This window comes from Photinus pyralis, unplaced genomic scaffold, assembly GCF_008802855.1.
Source record: "Photinus pyralis isolate 1611_PpyrPB1 unplaced genomic scaffold, Ppyr1.3 Ppyr1.4_LG8, whole genome shotgun sequence".
Taxonomy (NCBI): Eukaryota; Metazoa; Arthropoda; class Insecta; order Coleoptera; family Lampyridae; genus Photinus; species Photinus pyralis.
Genome location: NW_022170819.1, coordinates 26891111 through 26910366, shown reverse-complemented (window position 1 = coordinate 26910366; position 19256 = coordinate 26891111). Strand labels below are relative to the sequence as shown.

Genomic DNA, 19256 nt, shown 5'->3' with positions numbered 1-19256 from the left:
CCTTTCTCTTTCCTTCTCACCTCCTGTATTGCTAGGATCCCTATGTTATAATTCTTCATTTCTTTGCCGATTTCGTCCATTTTACAGGGAGCAAGCATGGTTCTTATGTTCCAATTCGTACTACATATCTATCTTTATTTGTGCTTTTTGGTTTTCCGTATATCATTTTCTATTTCGTTGCCTTTTGTTCTGTCTCTGTTGCCCTCTTGTGTTAGTTTTAGTTTTTTTCTACTCAATTTTGTGATTTTGCAGAGTTGCTGATTGTGCTGCTCCTCAGAAAAAGTCGACTCAAAAAAATTTAAGAAGTCAACATGGTTTAAGGGATAGGCGCTGTATATACAGCACTGATATAGGTAAAATTACATAACGCGACGCCTGCCGTACCACAACTCTGATAGACTGGTTTAACATAAATATACTTATCCCACCCCCGCGGTCTTTGCGAAAAAGCTTGTATCCGCATCTATATTTACAGCAGTAGTTATTATATAGAAAGCACTATTGATCTGAATTTTGGTAACAGATACTTGTCTTTATACGACTTTAGTTCATATACAAGCACCTTCCTTGTCTCTAGGGCAATTTCAACTTCATCAGTGTTATTAAGAATCAGGTTGATGAGAACCTTATTTGCATTTTACTGAACTAAGGAAAGCTAAAAGGTTGATATCGGAACAACTTTGAATTCCAATGCCTCCTTGGGATATGGGGAGAGAAGTTGATCCACTGTTCGGGTGAAAGATTGCGTTTTTATTTGCGCATCAAAACGAATTATAGGTATGCAATAATTGTAGCATCGGACGTGTAAGGATAGTTAATTTAAATTCGTAATTTCTTTAATGTTCTTGGAAAAAAGGTTTACATTATTGCGGGTGAGAGAGCAGCCAATTAATTCAAGATTTTCGTTAAAATTTGGTGTATTCATAAATGAGGAAAGCAACTTTAAATGCAGTTTAAATTTTTAAAAGGACGCGGCAAAACTTAAAAATCTGGTGATTTTCTTCGCTCTTTGTTTGCAACCCTGAAGCACACAAATTTGAATGACTGTTAAATAAATTTGTCACTTAAATTTGCTGCAGTTTGTACAAAGTTAATAGAAATGGAAGGTGCATTAACGTCATACAGAGAAGTAGGTAAATAGTTTGTAATAAAGGGCTGACATTCTTCTTTTAGGAAGCGGACGACAAGGAATTAATTGACGAGCTACATCTACTTGTCGATAAAGTCAAGGGATCGAATCCCAAATTGATACCTCCTACCTTAAACATGCTAAAGGCAATTATTCGATCATCGACAACCTCGATGACCTCAGTACCGAAACCGCTCAAGTATTTGTCTCCGTATTATAACGTTTTTAAGGAAGCGTACGATCAAATCACCGATCCGAGGGTGAAAAACGAATGTGCGGATATCGTCTCTGTTTTGGCTATGTGTCCGACAGGTGGAAATTCTGCAAAGGAAAAGCACGATTGTTTGCATTATTGCCTGTTAGGTAAAGTTCAAGATATTTTATACATTTATTGACCTTTTATTTACTGCTTTGTTTATTGCTATAGGTTTAAAACTATGCTCTAGTTGCCTTTATCGCGACTTATGTGATACTGCAAGTACAAAAGACCTTGGTTTTCAATTTGTGTTTGATGAGCATCCACTTATAAAATGTATACTTATAAAATGCGTGCTGTTCAACATGAATTTGAAATCACGTAAACATTAGTAGAAAGCTTTCGTTGCAATTTTTTTCCCAGTTGTACTGTTTTTTTTAAAGGTACTCGAAAAATTGAAGATTGGGGCCACGAGTACATAAGACAGTTAGAATCGGAAATCGTCGAAGAATGGGCGCTTTTTCCTTCGCCCACAGAAAACGTCATGTCTCTCATCAGGTCGATTATTAAGTTCGATTGCACGCATCACGCCGAAATACAAGCGTGCGATTTGCTGATGGAAATAGATCAGTTGGAAATGCTGCCCGAGTTTGTCGACGAGAGCACTTACTCGCGAATCTGCCTCTACTTATCCTGCTGCGCGAAATACGTCGACCAGATCGAGGCGAACAAAATTGTGAGAATCGTCATCGGGCAGTATCTAAAATTTAATGAGCACATCAAAGCTATAATTTTGGCGATACAATTGAACGACAGGCCTTTGGCTAACAGAATTTTCAACGAGTGCACGGATGGGTAATTTTATACAGGGTCATTCTTGACGAGTGTCAATTAGAAAGATATGGAAAACGTTTGAAAATGAAAATAAACTGATAAGTCCTTTAAGGGTTTTGGCACATGATGAATTGAACTGAAATATTTTCAAGATGGCGCCACTTTCGGAAATACCGGAAGTAGCCATCAACTTTGTTATTTTAAATAGGGACCCCCTATTTTTTCTACATTTTCGGATTCTACGTCGAATTTGGAGTACCACGATACCCCATAGTTGACCCTTTGTTCCAAGGGCTTCGTCGCTATTCAAGTTTTTATGTCAAAAATTGAATTTGCAGGGGTAATTTTAAAAATTTATTATTCGAAAACGGTGAGAGATATTGCAAAACAGTTTTCAATGCTTTATTAAGGAAAGATCGAATTTTCTTATGGTATGCGTAACCGTCTAAAAAAGTGAGACTACAGGCTCTCAACTTTTAAATTTTTAAATTTCGGTAACTCCATTTTTTTAAATGGCACCCCCCCCATTTTGTTCTTCATCGTTGTTTTCCTTTTTCCCAGACCTTTAATTTGATACAAAATGTCAAAAGCTGCTTCAAACGGTTTCTGAGATCTTCTATGTTTTAGTTACTTCTTGTGGCAAATTGATAAGAAATTAATTCGCTTGATGTTATTCTTTTGTTTTTATTATGACAATGTTTAAACGTCAAATTTTCGCTGCTTGAACTTATACTTCTCATCAATGACTCGTTTGGGTTACACTAATGAAGATTTGTCAATTTCTCTTTGAATCATTAAGCGATGCAGTTGGATTTGCAGCAAAATACGCCAGTGCAGCTGTTATTTCTTGTTTTTTAGAGTCTACCACAGGGTTCCTTTTTTGTATTTTTGTTTGAAACATACCGTTATTCGTCGCGATTCGATTACATTCACCGTGTATTAATATTAAATTCAAAAAATCTTCATTAGTGTAACCCAAACGAGCCATTATTGACGAGAAGTATAAGTTCAAGCAGCGAAAATTTGACGTTTAAACATTATCATAGTAAAAACAAAAGAATAACATCAAGCGACTTAAATTTTTTATCAATTTGCCACAAGAAGTAACTCAAACATGGAATATCTCGGAAACCGTTTGAAGCAGCTTTTGACATTTTGTATCAAATTAAAGGTCTGGGAAAAAGGAAAACAACGGTGAAGAACAAACTGGGGGGTGCCATTTAAAAAAATGGAGTTACCGAAATTTAAAAGTTGAGAGCTTTGAAAAAGTGACGTAGTCTCACTTTTTTAGACGATCTCGTATACCATAAGAAAATTCGATCTTTTCTTAATAAAGCATTGAAAACTGTTTTGCAATATCTCCAACCGTTTTCGAATAATAAATTTTTAAAGTTACCCCTGCAAATTCAATTTTTGACATAAAAACTTGAATATCGGCGAAGCCCTTGGAGCAAAGGGTCAACTATGGGATATCGTTGTACTCCAAATTCGACGTAGAATTCGAAAATGTAGAAAAAATAGGGGGGCCCTATTTAAAATAACAAAGTTGAAGGCTACTTCCGCTATTTCCGGAAGTGGCGCCATCTTGAAAATATTTTAGTTCAATTCATCATGTGCCAAAACCCTTAAAGGACTTATCAGTTTAACTTAATTTTCCAAACGTTTTCCATATCTTTCTAACTGACGCTCGTCAAGAATGACCCTGTATAGTTATAATTTGGGCGAGTCGTGTCACCAACACACCGCTATGATTACCAATTACTATTATTAACAGATTCCTTTTTCAGATCATCTCTGCGTCAAATGGCCTTCATTGCAACTAGGCAATTGTTTCCTATCGAGATTGATACCGACAGAGACGACTACGAAGAATTGGCCACCATCTTCAATAACTCCCAAATGAGCACCTACTTCGCAATGCTTGCAAGAGAGGTGAGATGTAAAATAATGTGTACGAAACGCTGACTTTGCCTCACAGTTGGATGTAGCCGAACCGAAAACTCCGGAGGAAGTTTACAAGACGTGGCTGGAGCCGACGCTAACGAGAACTCTGATACTCGGCGAGAATTTAGACAGCGCGCGTCAGAATTTGGCCTCGTCCTTCGTTAACGGCTTCGTGAATGCGGGCTTCGGGAAGGATAAGCTCGTGAGTTTGGATAACGGCCACAGGTGGATTTATCGCAACAAGGACTACGGAATGATGAGCGCAACTGCCACGTTGGGCTTGCTGTATATGTGGGATGTCGACGGAGGTCTTTCACCTATAGACAAGTATTTGTACATTCAAGAGGATTACATCAAAGGTGGCGCGCTTTTGGCGCTGGGCATTGTCAATTGTCGTATTAGAAATGAGTATGATCCGGCTCTTGCGCTTTTATCTGACTATATGAATGCTAAAGGTGCAGTACTGACCGGTGCGGTTTTTGGACTCGGCTTAGCTTACATAGGCAGCAATCGTGACGACGTACTTTCGCTGTTGGTTCCAGTTGTAGAAAACGCCCAAGCTGTTGAATATCTTGCCGTGGCAAGTCTCGCATGCGGATTAGTTGCTGTCGGTAGTGGTAACTTTAGTGTCGTCAACGCAATCTTAACTAAGTTGGTCGATGCACGTGAAACTTTTCCATCGAACTCGCAAGATATGAGGATGATCGTATTGGGATTGGGATTGTGTTATTTGGGTTGCAAAGATGCCATAGATACATCTATCGTCGCGTTGGAGGTGCTTGCTGAACCGTTCAAAACCACTGCACAATGCTTACTAAAAATGTGCGCGTATGCTGGAACTGGCGATGTCTTGATTATTCAAGAGCTGCTCCAGATCATGAGTAATCGTATTGTCGTACCCACCCCGAGTAACTCCCCGAAAGATAAGAAGAAAGCTAGACAGGATGATGATACAGGCGTGGCCCAAGCCGCCGCAGTTGTAGCGGTAGCGGCAATCGCAATTGGCGAAGATACTGGTGGGGAAATGTGTCAAAGAATCCTGGGTGATATGGGTCGTTACGGTGACTTGGGAGTCAGGCGAGCTGTACCCTTGGCGATTGCTCTTTTATACGTCTCCCGCCCTCATTTACCAATCATCGATATTTTGACGAAGTACGCCCATGACACTGACGAGGAGGTGTCTTGTAGTGCAATATTTTCATTGGGCATCGTCGGAGCGGGCACCAACAATGCAAGGCTGTCGGCTGGATTACGACAAATGGCAGTCTTCCACAAGCGCAACCCTTCGCAACTATTTATGGTACGTTTGGCGCAAGGTCTCGCGCATTTGGGTAAGGGAACTTTAACTCTCAATCCCATGCATACCGACCGACTACTGATGGACCCTTGTTCCATGGCCGGTATACTAATTCCTCTCATATCACTTTTCGATGTCCGTTCCGTAATATCCGGTGGTAACCACTATCTTTTGTTCGCACTTGCCGGCGCCATGTACCCGCGATGGCTGCTAACTTTGGACGAGAATCTGGAGCCGCTTTTTGTCACGGTCAGGGTCGGACAAGCGGTCGATATCGTCGGAAAGGCGGGAACGCCAAAGACCATATCGGGCATTCATACGCACACTACCCCCATGCTGTTGGCGGCGGGCGAAAGGGCCGAGCTGGCCACGGATCAGTATGAGCAGCTGGCTCCGACCCTTGATGGAATTTGTATACTTAAAAAGAAACCAGAGTAACATTATGTGTAGATTTATAGTTTATTTCAGTATTAAATGAATTTCTCCCATGCTATCTTTAGATGAATTTGGTACCTCTTCTGTTGACGTAGGTGCCGCCCCAGTTTCCTACAGGTCTTCATGGACAAAAGTCATGCTGAAAGTTCTGGTATCCTTTACGGTTCCAGTATTGTTACCTTTTTCAAAATACTACTCCCTTTTGGGAGTGCTGCTTTGTATTATTTTTTGATTTGGTTAGGTGAAAGCATGTGCTTTTTGGTATCTAAACTCCCCGTGTAGGGGCGGGTAGTAGAATACCCCTACCGCAGAGACACTGCGTGTCGTAAGAGGCGACTAATCAACTGAGAGTGAGGGGGTGAACAATAATAAGTTGGCTGTTGTGTTTTAGTTAGGGCTATAATTCGTTTTCATATATTTCACTGCATTGGTCTGAATCAATGCTGTACTACAGTGGGCATCTAGTATTGTTCCCTCTCTAAGTGCCAAATTTAGAAGTTGTTTGTGTTGACTCTTTTGATTTTCATGAGTATGAATTTTTATTAGGTGGGAGGTGAGCTTGTACGTGCGTTTTCTTCAGAGTAAATTTTCTCTTTTCTAAGTGAATATACCTAGGAATAATATATTATGGGAAATTTTTTACGGTATGTACATATAAGAAACCAATTTCGAAAGAAAATTCAAAGGGCTGTAACTTTTGAACTAGTAGCCCCATCTTGGGACTGTTTGAAATTATGGATTCTACAGGCCACATTCTATAAGAAAATTTTTTTTTTGGGTCGATTTGAGACCATTTTTTTTCGAGGTTAAAAAAAAAGGCAGTGTACAACCTTCCTTTTTTTTCCAAAAATCGACTGCACCCAAATTTCTCGGGGAAACACTTTTTCTGATTAATTTTGGTGCGTAGAATCCAAAACAATTCGTACTTTTTCGATCAGACTTCTCAATCAAGGGTTATAAGAAACCAATTTCGAAAGAAAATTCAAAGGGCTGTAACTTTTGAACTAGTAGCCCCATCTTGGGACTGTTTGAAATTATGGATTCTACAGGCCACATTCTATAAGAAAATTTTTTTTTTGGGTCGATTTGAGACCATTTTTTTTCGAGGTTAAAAAAAAAGGCAGTGTACAACCTTCCTTTTTTTTCCAAAAATCGACTGCACCCAAATTTCTCGGGGAAACACTTTTTCTGATTAATTTTGGTGCGTAGAATCCAAAACAATTCGTACTTTTTCGATCAGACTTCTCAATCAAGGGTTATAAGAAACCAATTTCGAAAGAAAATTCAAAGGGCTGCAGTGGCGGCGCGTAGTGGTGTGTCTTGGGGGTGCACAATTTAAAAATGGGGCCACGGGCAAAAAGCCGGAGGTGAAAATTTTTTGAGTGTCACCGCAACACGAAGTTTTTTGGGCCTATTAAATGGCATAAAAAAGCGTATTGATTTGATTGATTTGAATTTTCTCGATTTTTCGATGGCTGCGGAGAGAAAGTTCCAAAGCACCACAAAATTTTATACGGTCTATAATTTTGGATAAAACATACCTGTTCTTTTTTACTTCCTCATTACGTTTTTCGATACTCAAACGGTATGCACTATTTAACTGCTGCCTTATATCTTGCTTACCTAATAAATTAAATCTCAATTTAGCAGATATATGATGTGCCTTTGAAGATTGATATTTTTTAATTTTTTCGGATAAATGGACTAAGTCTGTAACGCCATTCTTTGTCCATTCTGATGCCTCATCACCGAGCTCATCATCAAACAACAAACACGGAAAACAATAGACTATTGTTAAAGGTACAACCGCATAACCAGTCAGGTTTTTCATACATGCCTATTTTAAACGATCGTTTATTCTTCCTTTATTGATTTTCGATATTTCCAAACTCGGTTTTGGGCGACCCGCATTTTTTATTTTAATTTGATCTTCTAATTTTAGTAAATTGAATTTAATAATTGTCTTTAAATAATGAACGGTAACGTCGCAACGTTACTTGTTAAAACCGAAACGATCAACACGCTCTACTTCGCAGTCCGGCGAATACTGGTACACAATGAGAGTGTGCTCTTGCTATACTTTACAACTTGGACCTTCGCGGGGCGCACGGGGAAAGGCGACGTAGCGTTTGAACGAATCAGAGATCGTAGCTAATCGTGCACTGCACAGGAAGGCGGAATGGGAATAATTCTTAATACACGTTCAGCGGTGTGTCAGTGTACCCGTTAGGTTTTGCATTTCAGATAAGATAAGTGAACTATTTTTATTGCGAGATACAAACGTGCAAGAATGTTAAATACATAAATAGAATTGTTATTGTTTTCGTTTTTTTAAAATGATTTTTGGGAGTGCACGTGCTCATGTGCACTTATTGAGAAACCGCCACTGAAGGGCTGTAACTTTTGAACTAGTAGCCCAATCTTGGGACTGTTTGAAATTATGGATTCTACAGGCCACATTCTATAAGAATATTTTTTTTCCGAGTCGATCTGAGACCATTTTTTTTCGAGGCTCAAAAGAAGGCAGTGTATAATCTTCCTTTTTTTTTCCAAAAATCGACTGTACCAAAATTTCTCGGGAAAACCCTTTTTCTTATTAATTTTGGTGCGTAGAATCCAAAACAATTCGTACTTTTTCGATCAGACTTCTCAATCAAAGAATATACTAAGTATATTTCGGATGTGATTTTTCCGAGTGCAAAATAAATCATTTCCTTTTATGCTACTTTATTTAATAATTAAAATCTGCCTATATTTACACACTCTATTTACAGATTTGATCGTGCATGCAATTGTTAATGCTGTCCTTGTATTGCCGCTTGATACTTTCAAAATCGCACAACTCGCTGCAATTTGGTAGCGTTATAACGCGTTCTTGAAATAGAACTGCTACTTTCTCAGTGCCAGAACAACTAGAAGCATTAAAAGGCAATAAAAATGTTGTGTAAAAATTGCATAATATCTACTTATATAAGACGAAGGCTATATTAGTTGCGAAAGAGCCAATTTTACTGGCATCCCATTGATAACTGCCCTCGTAATCAGTGTGATTTAAATGGTGACCATCTTTAAAAAGGCCCAAGTGTGCATAAAACTTTAAAATTCCGCTGTGGTGTGCGAAATAGACCTTACAAATGGGGCCATCTTCTTTCCTGCAAGTCTTAAGTAGTTGCACTTGAAATATTATTTTGTTACCGTTCAAAGTGGTCAATCATTGATTTAAACAAAGTGCACGCCTGCTTATACGTTACTTCAAACGTGTATCCATTTTCATAGTACGTATTCAAAGAGTCTAGGAAGTCGTAAATCTACAATTCTCATTGGGTTAATCATTTCATTGTAAGGCAGTTACCTCAATTGCTTCAAATGGTAGCAAAGAGCACCACACAGATTTCTTATATGATGCTGCTTCGTATACACACGCTTGATACATGGAGTTGACATCATCTGTACGATCACTAATCTCAGATGGGAAATGAAAGGCAATTGCTTACCGAATGATAATGTTCCATTGAGATTCAAACGTTCATTCACTGAAGCTATGACGTTTTTCACCCTTTCACTTTTGCTAAATAAAACTGCCTCCTTGTTGACATTTCTGTCAACCTCCTCGTCATAACGCGGGCAGGTTTTATAAAACTACTCAATTCAGGGTTTATTAAGCCTAACTATACCGACCTGTAGAACGAGGTCTATGGGTGGTGGAGTAGCATATTCCACTTTGGAGTGTTCATTTCCGAATAATCCAAATGTGAAGCTTTGTGCACTTGACTGCGTTCTTGCAACGTTGGTGTGCCTAAACTGAAATGCACAGTATGACATGTTTACATACAATCTAGGAGTTACGTAGTAGTGTGTTTTGGAATACACTTCGGGGAAAAGTGTTGGAAATCTGGCCTTAGTTCGTGTGGCTAAGGATGACAACTCTCTCTTTCCTTCCGTTGTTAAGACAGCTTCCGTGTCAAACGGTAGTTTCCATTTTTTCAATTCCTCAATTTGGGGCGAGAAAGTGATACCTACAAAAACTGTGAACTTATGCGTATTATATTCAGCAGACTATACTCTCAGCGTTGATAATGATTTGTGCAATTCGAGGTAGATTTTGTTTCATGCTACCTATAACGGTATTGGTGGGGGCCCTGGCCCCATGTCGGATAATGTACCATATTCTTTTGGGCTGACATCCTAAAATCGCAAATTTCACCTACGCGTCCGTTATTCAAAGAACAATTACCTGGAAATTCTACTGGGGTTGTATTATTATTTTCCACCGTTCTGTATGGCGTTTGTGATCCAAAGTGCTTCTCATAATTTGCTATGAAATCACCTTCTGTATCCCACGCAAAGAGGACCATCAGTAAAATAAGAATTAACTGAGACATTTTTAACGCAAACAATATTCACAATGTTTTGTTACTATGGCTACACTTACACCTATATCTAAGTACTAAATCTCTAAGTAGCTTTAAACAATAGCCTCATGGTAAATGATCCGTTAGTAATTGGTTGATTCTACAGATCAAACTATTACGAAAATTTATATTCCTATCGACCTTCGGTAAGCCGATAATCGTTTGATTTTCTTAAAAATATCGTTTTTCCTAAAATCCGTCACGCAATGAGGAATTTAGTGGACTAAACACCAATGACTAAATCTATTAAAAACATTGCTATATGGGACAAGTAGTATTTTAATTTTGGTGATAATTTTAACTTTTATTATTGAATCTACAGGTCTAAATCCACCAAGCAAATTTGCTTAGGAAATTTTTTGATGCACTCTTACAAATAATTTTTTAAAATCCAGGCTTGCTAAAGTTGGATTGTGCAAAAACAATGAGAGAAGAATCTTACAATATTTTTAAACCAGATCTATTTTAGTAAAACCTTTAGATGGGTTCAGTGCAGATTTTTTGTTTTAAAAAAGTAATTCTAGGATATAGGAGGTTGATTGCCATAGTTTAAATAAAACCTGAACATTTTTTAATACCTATATATGCATATATTGTTTTATGAAATTATGACAACGTTGGGAAACTATGCTTTTGTGATATTACAGATTTTCTTGTACGAACAATTACGAATGCTGTCATTGTACTGCATCTTAATCGTTTCAAAATCACACAATTCTCCGCAATTGGGCAAATTGATCAGTCTCTCGTTGAATAAAACTGCAACCTTCTCTTTTGAAGCACATCTAAAACACATGAAGTATAGTGCATGTTATAAACTAATGTGTTGATATATACTTGAACATAACAAAGGCTATATTTGCTGCGAATGGACCTATTTTACTCACATCCCATTTATAATCTTCCTTGTAATCTGTGTACTTTAAGCCATTGTCGTCCTTAAAAAGACCTAAATGCGCATAGAATTTTAATAATGCTCCATCGTGTGAGAAATATACAGCCGTGGTTGGAGTGTCTTCACTGTGGTTGAAATCAATAGAGTGTTTTTGGTTAAAAAATGCATCTTACTTTTCGAAGTGATCAATCATCTCGTTGAATAAGGAACAAGCTTGCTTATAGGATACTTCGAACATATACCCATTTTTGAAGTAGCTGTCTAACGAATTTTGAAACTCAAAAACCTACAAGGATTTTGTGTTCTGAGATGAGGACTGAGGAGAGGGCTACTATGGGCATTCTAGAAAGGGTAATAGATACAAATTTGTTGCGCAATCAAACGTCTAAGAAGATAGTGTTTAGAAATCCGTGAAACATTTTTTGGTTTTTGAAAAAAGTGGTTTCGATTTTACCGACGATCTTTTTTTTAATAATTGACCTAGAGTAAAACCAATGACACTTTTCCACAACAACTTTTAATGCTCTTTAAAATGGAGTTGTTAATTTGTTAATCCCATAGACATAATTAGTACCTAATTCATTATACAGTTGTGGCGACACGTTGAAGTTGCAGACGGTTCCACAAATACAAAACGCTGTATTGAAACAATGCCACCTTATTAAAGCGCAGTAAGAACCAGTAATTTTGTCAGGGATTTCTAAGCGCAACTTTTCTTCCATTTATCCAAATTTGTATCTCTTACCGTTTCTAGAATTCCCATAGCGGTCCTCTTATCTCGGCACAGTGTATATAGCTGATTACATTTAAAAAATCTTCTTCAAAATTAATTCTGAAAATAAATATAATAGGTCTATATAGGTATATTCGCGAAACAAAGAGCAAATTACTTTAGAAATACTTTTGTTCTTATATTTTTGCTACCTTTAAATATGATTTTACCCACCCCCACTAAAACGGTAGAAAAGGCAATAGGTATTCGCTCATTTAAATAAGTTCAGAATAATTTTTTACTCTATTGAATAGCTCGGGTTCGAATAAAGTGTGAGGTACGGACCTCTATTTGAGGTCCGTGGTGTGAGGTCATATTACCTACCTTAATTGCGTCAAATGGTAATAAAGCGCACCACACCGAATACTTGAAAGATGCCGCTTCATGTATGCACGCTTTATGCATCAATTCGACATCCCCTGCACAAGACCAATCTAAGACTACGAGTACAAAATAACGGCACTTACCAAATGTCAGAGTTCCATTCAGATTCAATGCTCTATTTACTGACGCTATGACATTTTTAACAACATCGCTCTCGCGAAATAAAACGATCTCCTCATAAGTCATGCTTTCAACTTCCTCTTTCCAACGAGCGCACGCTTTATAAAACTACTTTCATAATACGTGGGTTAAGCCTACAGCGTGCTACTTACCCTTAGAATAGGATCTTCGGGTGATGGTATTGGAAACTCCACTTTAATAGATTCATTACCAAACAATCCAAATGTAAAATTAAGTGCACTTGACAGGGTTCTTTCGGCATCCGTGTATTGAAACTAAAATTGTCTTTTGAATATCTATTTTCCATTTCACATTAGATACATAATAATGTTGTTTGGAGTATTCTTTTGGGAATAGGGTGGGAAATCTGGCTTGTGTTCGTGAAGCCAAATGAAACAACTCTCTACCTCCTTCTTGTGTTAAAACAGTTCCGTTTCCAAATGGAAGCTTCCATCCTTTTAATTCGTCAATGTAATGCGCAAAGCTACTATAGTCTAAAATTTGCTCCTGTACTGTACTTTGTCTAAACTAGTACCTACTAACTGTTTGCGCGGATGATCATCTGTGCGATTCGAGGAAGATTGTGTTTCATGCTGAGTAAAACTCTGTTGGTAGGGGTTCTTGCACCATGTCGAATTATGTACCATATTTTTGTAGGTTGACAACCTAAGCAGTAGGTGGGAGGTGCGACTCGAAGGCATTGAAAGAACTTACCTTCAAATTCTATTGTAGACAAGTTGTTGTTTTCCACAGCTCGATACGGCGTTTTTGATCCAAAATGCTTCTCGTAGTCTGTAATAAAGTTACATTCTGCACCAGTGAAGAAGCATAGAGTAATAAGAGGTAAATAGAGCATATTGCAGAACTGCTGTAACACTTGTTCGGTACTGCGCTGTAATTAGAATAAAAATATAAAAGTACCTAAATAATATTTCGTAACTCTAAACAGGAAGCAATTTACACACAATAGAATAAATTAACAATAGTAGGAAGTCAATTGCCAGCAAGGAGAAAGATCATGCTTTTCCATTATACCTACTTTTGTTTTAAAATTCAAGTTCAACGGCGACGTAGTAGGGGAGCCATTGGTGTTTATAATTCTGATCTTGCTGCCAAGGTCCCCATTTTTTGTGCATTTAACTTTTCACTTTGATAACTATTGAGCATCAGATGCATAACAGATATATAGGGACCCAGACAATTTCAAATTTGGTCATAACGTCCACTCTGGCTTAGTGCGATACCAGTTTTAGATTTTTTCTGCACTTTGTGTGCATGAGCATGTTAGCATACTGACCAGTTAACGAGATGTAACTTGAGGGCCTCAAAAAAAGGCAGTGTACCTTCCTTTTTTACCAAAAATTGACTGCACCAAAATTTCTCGGGAAAACACTTTTTCTTATTAATTTTGGTGCGTAGAATCCAAAACAATTCGTATTTTTTCGATCAGACTTCTCAATCAAAAGTTATAGACTAGAAACCAATTTCGAAAGAAAATTCAAAGGGCTGTAACTTTTAAACTAGTAGCCCAATCTTGGAACTGTTTGAAATTATGGATTCTACAGGCCACATTCTATAAGAAAATTTTTTTTCCGGGTCGATCTGAGACAATTTTTACTTACTTTATTACTTAGGGTCAGACGTCTTGCATCATATAAAAATACAGGGTTATCGTAAGACTAAAGATTAAAAACATAAATTATTAGAAACGCATGCAACTAGTCCAATTTCTAAAATGATCCAATCACATACCTGCAGGGTGTAGTCACTAGTCAGTCAAATTTCCCAAGTTGTTCTTACTTATTATTTAATTCTGTGACTAAGCAATCCTAATAAATACGCCTTATGATGTGCAAACGTTTGTTTTTTAAAAAATGAAACCAAGTACTCTTAAATAAGCAATGATTAATCAAACATTTAACAGTTTCCGTATTTCTCAGAAAAATCGTGAAGCATCCTGTACATCGTCATTGTGTATGGTAACCATGTCCATTGATTTTGTAGTGGCGGTGGCGCTGTAAAATCAAATCAGCTGTTGTTTTCTTGGCACTTGTCAGTGTCACTGTCACTTGAGTTTTTATAATTGTAATTAAAACACAGCATTTGAATGAAGGTAATTTCTCACATAAAATTGTAACATTCGTATGTAAGCAACTTTGCTCAACGACTAAAATCAAGACTGCTCATTGTAATGAACCTGTGACATTGAGATTCTAATTGAAGAAAAGTAAGTGAAGTATTAACATTCAGATTCTAATTAGAGGTCTTTAACAGATGATGGATCCGGATCTAAGTGGTATGGACATATGTCGAGTGTGTCGTTCGGAAGGTATGCCCGAACGGCCGCTCTTTCATCCCTGTATTTGCACAGGCAGCATCAAGTACATTCATCAGGAGTGTTTAATGCAGTGGATGAGGTACTCTCGAAAGGAATATTGTGAACTGTGCGGCCACCGATTTTCGTTTACGCCGATTTATTCGCCGGACATGCCGCGGCGACTGCCCTTAAAGGACGTGATCGGCGGACTTTTGTCGTCGATCGCGACAGCTGTGAAATACTGGCTGCATTATACGTTGGTGGCAATTGCGTGGTTGGGAATTGTTCCGCTCACCGCCTGTAGAATATATCGTTGTCTATTTGCGGGATCTTTGGATTCGTTTTTCGCATTACCTTTTGACATGTTGTCGACCGAGAATCTTGCATCGGACGTGTTTCACGGTTGTTTTGTGGTGACATGCACGCTGTTCGCTTTCATCGGTCTGGTTTGGCTTCGCGAGCAGATTTTGCACGGGGGCGGGCCCGATTGGCTTGAACGGGAGAATTTGGTCGCGGCGGCAGCTGTCGCAGACGAGCATTTACCTAGGGAAGATGAGGAGAATGACGTAAATGCGAATAATAACGTGATTAATCCAGTTCTTCAAGAGAATCCGATTGAAAATCTCAACAATCAGAATAATGTGATCGAGCAGCACGCGGAGGAGCCCCCCGAAGTTCAGGAGGATGGGGATGGGAACGGTGGGGATGATAACAATTGGATCCCAATGGAATGGGACCGTGCGGCTGAGGAGTTGACTTGGGAACGTCTGTTAGGGCTGGATGGGTCGTTGGTGTTTCTTGAGCATGTTTTCTGGGTTATTTCGTTGAATACACTTTTTATACTAATATTCGCCTTTTGCCCCTATCATATGGGGCTGTTGGCACTTTCCGTTTTGGGAATGCGCGAACCGGCCACGGCCAGTCACTTTGAAGGGTTACTAACGACCTTAATGGGCTATTGTCTTGTCGGCATGTTTCTGGTGGTTCTCCACCGAATTGCGGCGCTATTTGGGTTGGGCCGGGCACGTCGTATTTTGGGCCTGTGTTATGTGGTCGTAAAAGTTGCCATGTTGTCCGTGGTAGAAATTGGTATACTCCCCTTAGTTTGCGGCTGGTGGCTGGACATATGCTCGCTAGCTATGTTCGATGCATCACTAAAAGACCGCGAAGTCAACTTCAAACTTGCACCGGGCACCTCCATCTTCATCCACTGGTTAGTGGGTATGGTTTACGTTTACTATTTCGCCTCCTTTGTCTTGCTACTCCGCGAAATTCTTCGGCCCGGCGTCCTCTGGTTTCTAAGAAATCTGAATGATCCCGACTTCAGTCCAATACAAGAAATGATTCACCTACCAATTCTGAAACACATTCGCAGACTGCTGCTCTCTGCCGTCATATTCGGCACGGCTGTACTGCTAATGCTGTGGTTGCCAGTTAGAATTTTGCGCAGCCTCTTTCCCACTTTTCTCCCATACACCGTCAGCGTAACTAACGACGCCCAGGTCAACGAGTTGTCCTTAGAACTGCTGCTTTTGCAAGTCATTATTCCGGCGTTGCTTGAACAGTCGCACACGCGCATCTGGTTAAAGGGGCTGATTCGTACTTGGTGTCGAGCGGTCGCGTGGGTACTTAATATACATTCCTATCTGCTGGGAAATGGACAACAGGACATTGACGGACCAGCTGCTCAACCTGTTGCCGAACCGGCCGGCGGATTGGCAGCTGCTCATCAAGCCTTGGTAATGCGAGAAGGACCTACTGGTGAGTATATGACGTCTCTTAATGGTGAGCTTAATACAGAACTAGCATAAGAATGTGGCCTGTAGAATCCATAATTTCAAACAGGCCCAAGATTGGGCTACTAGTTCAAAAGTTACAGCCCTTTGAATTTTTTGTCGAAATTGGTTTTTTGCCCATAAATATACCTATTATTCAAAGTTTTCGTTGACTAATTAAAGCAAAAGCAATAAAGGGGCCTGTCAGCAGTAAGAAATAAAATACCGTTCTAATCTAATCTTTTTCGCCTGTACAATAATAAATAGATAAATGACTACCAGCATCAGCAACCTGCAACCCAATTTCTATTTCTTACCCCCCCTCCGTCCCCCTTCTAGTACGCACTGTATGTGCCACGAACTTGTTTAATCCCCCCCCAGAATAAATTTCTACGTACGCCACTGACGCGACGTTGCCGCATTCGTTTGAATTCGCTAAACGCTCTCTTATTGGTCTGACGTCACTGAGGGGGCGATCGTAAGTTTCGCGCCAAGAGCCGTGCTAAATAGAAATGCGCATCTTGTACAATTTGGTTATAAATTGAGCAACTTTAATGTAACTCACATCTTATTTTTTAAAGTAAGCTTATGGAGGCAGTACCTATTCATAATCATGCCATTATCAGTGGTAGTGTCGATAGTCTTATATACATAGTAGCAGCAGTGTACATACACTCGATAAGATATTAATGTAAAGAAGGCCTAGTATGTTCCATGAGGGCTTTTACTTATCTACTTTTACGTTAATAGTAGCGATCAGTCTCCTTAACTTAATTCTTCAATTTATAGGGTTTCAACCGTACGACCGTCCTCGTTTTTTCGCAGCACGCATTGTGGCACTTTTGATTTTCGTATGTATATCGTTGGTGTTGGCGAGTTTGGCCGCACTTACGATACCGGTCTGGATGGGACGTCGCGTGATGGTGATTTGGTTGATGGGATCCATTCCTTCGGACCCCAATTTTGTTACGACACCGACGCCTGCCGTCGCGAAGATACACGAACTGTACACGGCCGCCTGCGGTACCTACATCTGCTGGATGATCGCGAGAGCTATCGCGATAATCCTAAGCTGGCTGCCGCAAGGGCGCGCGGCGATGGTGGAACGTCTAAGGCAATGGTGTATTTTGGGTGCAAAGACTTGTGTCGCGAGCATCTTGCTAATCGGTCTAATACCGCTTCTCTCCGGACTTCTGTTGGAAGTGGTCATTATAGTACCGTTACGTGTGCCAATTTATCAAACACCAATTTTATTCATCTGGCAAGACTGGGCACTCGGCGTGCTATACACAAAAATCGCATGTGCCATTACGATGATGGGTCCTGAATGGTTTCTGCGAACCGCCATCGAACGCATTTACCGTGACGGTATACGCGAAATGAATCTAATATTTATCATTAAAGAAGTCGCGATTCCGGTCATAACTTGTTTCGGACTCGCGCTCGCAATTCCATACGCTTTGACGTACACTGTTGTACCACTGTTCGTTAGTAATATGCACATGCGCAACTTAATAGCACGTCGAATCTATCCGTTTTTATTACTGATTATTATTTGTGGCATGGTGGTTACTCTACAAATTAAACAGTTCAAGAAATTGTACGAACACATTAAAAATGATAAGTATTTAGTTGGACAAAAACTGGTGAATTACGATCATCGGCGGGCTAAAGCGCAAAGTAACACGCAGTAGCTAATGAACTACGTTTAATTTATTTATAATTACAAAACTTTGTTGTTTTTCATTATGAAATGAATAAATTGGTCTTGTTTATTTTCTTTATTAGATGGTACTCTCTTGGTTTTTTGCAGAGCTAATGTAAATACAAACGTTACAAAATTACATTGTCTTTCATTGCAGAATTAGTCAACTAATACCATGCGATCAAAAATCAGTTGCTGTCGAGTCACCTTTGGAATTTTTGTTTACATGGAAAATCGTACTTAACTTGAACTTCCAAAGGCGACTCGACAGTAACTCATTTTTGATCGCCCGTTATGCAGCGAAAATTTATTGTTAAGCAGACATAGGGATTTACGTGCATTGCTTTTCCCTACGCCTACTTGTAAATGCTAATAATAATTCTTTATTTGCTCAACATAAAAACATAAACTTTCTAATTTCAGAGCAAAAACATTTTACAACCTGCGAAAGTACAATAGACTTAAAATAAATAAAAAATAAAAATACTAACATTGATAACAGGTACTTAAACTACCGAAAACAATAACAAAAAACAAAACAAATAAAAAATTATCTATCAGTCGTCTTGAATAATTACTACCTAAGTGATAATAATACCAAAAGTTTAATTAATTATAATTGAATACACTACAAACAATATATAAATATTAAATGAAATTGCTGTTAATGTTAATAACCAAGCGTAACATTTCCGGTAACGATCGCAATTTTGAGAAATTAAATTAAAATTGAGGGATTATAAATAACGGATGTTTGCGTAACAAATTAGATTTAGGAGTGGAGTTTGTAAAGGTACTAGAATTTAATACGCACCGGAATGGTGAAGTTTAGCAAGTACGGACAATTTAAATAGAAAAAATCCCTTCTGAAGGGCACCTAATTTTATGAATCCAAATACCTCCTTTAAACAAATAAAGATCTGGCTGCCATATTAATTAATTTGCATATTGTTGCTTTGGCCTCGCATCTCATCTATTTTAATTCAAAGCTCTCATTAAACTGTCACCGGCACTATACTAATTGATGTTGTTAATTAAAAT

General features: G+C 38.8%; 2 protein-coding genes and 1 pseudogene across 4 annotated transcripts; 2 read left to right on the top strand and 1 right to left on the bottom strand.

Moving 5' to 3' along the window:
• Window positions 1-787: 787 nt before the first annotated feature.
• On the top strand, window positions 788-5888 carry LOC116178791 (26S proteasome non-ATPase regulatory subunit 2-like). 2 transcript variants are annotated; one of them, XM_031498405.1, is made up of 6 exons: window positions 788-1129; window positions 1174-1492; window positions 1557-1706; window positions 1769-2180; window positions 3947-4091; window positions 4138-5888. In XM_031498405.1, exons 1-6 carry the CDS (start codon window positions 1100-1102, stop codon window positions 5836-5838), a joined length of 2757 nt encoding a protein of 918 aa, XP_031354265.1. In that variant the 5' UTR covers window positions 788-1099; the 3' UTR covers window positions 5839-5888. The 2 variants fall into 2 exon arrangements, with proteins under 2 accessions (XP_031354265.1, XP_031354266.1); XM_031498406.1 differs by lacking the exon at window positions 1557-1706 and having other exon boundaries at window positions 799-1129.
• Window positions 5889-8545: 2657 nt separating this feature from the next.
• On the bottom strand, window positions 8546-13292 carry LOC116179497 (annotated as a pseudogene).
• Window positions 13293-14001: 709 nt separating this feature from the next.
• On the top strand, window positions 14002-18354 carry LOC116177814 (E3 ubiquitin-protein ligase MARCH6). 2 transcript variants are annotated; one of them, XM_031496928.1, is made up of 3 exons: window positions 14002-14531; window positions 14693-16496; window positions 17300-18354. In XM_031496928.1, exons 1-3 carry the CDS (start codon window positions 14526-14528, stop codon window positions 18202-18204), a joined length of 2715 nt encoding a protein of 904 aa, XP_031352788.1. In that variant the 5' UTR covers window positions 14002-14525; the 3' UTR covers window positions 18205-18354. The 2 variants fall into 2 exon arrangements, with proteins under 2 accessions (XP_031352788.1, XP_031352789.1); XM_031496929.1 differs by having other exon boundaries at window positions 14003-14645.
• The last annotated feature ends 902 nt before the right edge of the window (window positions 18355-19256 follow it).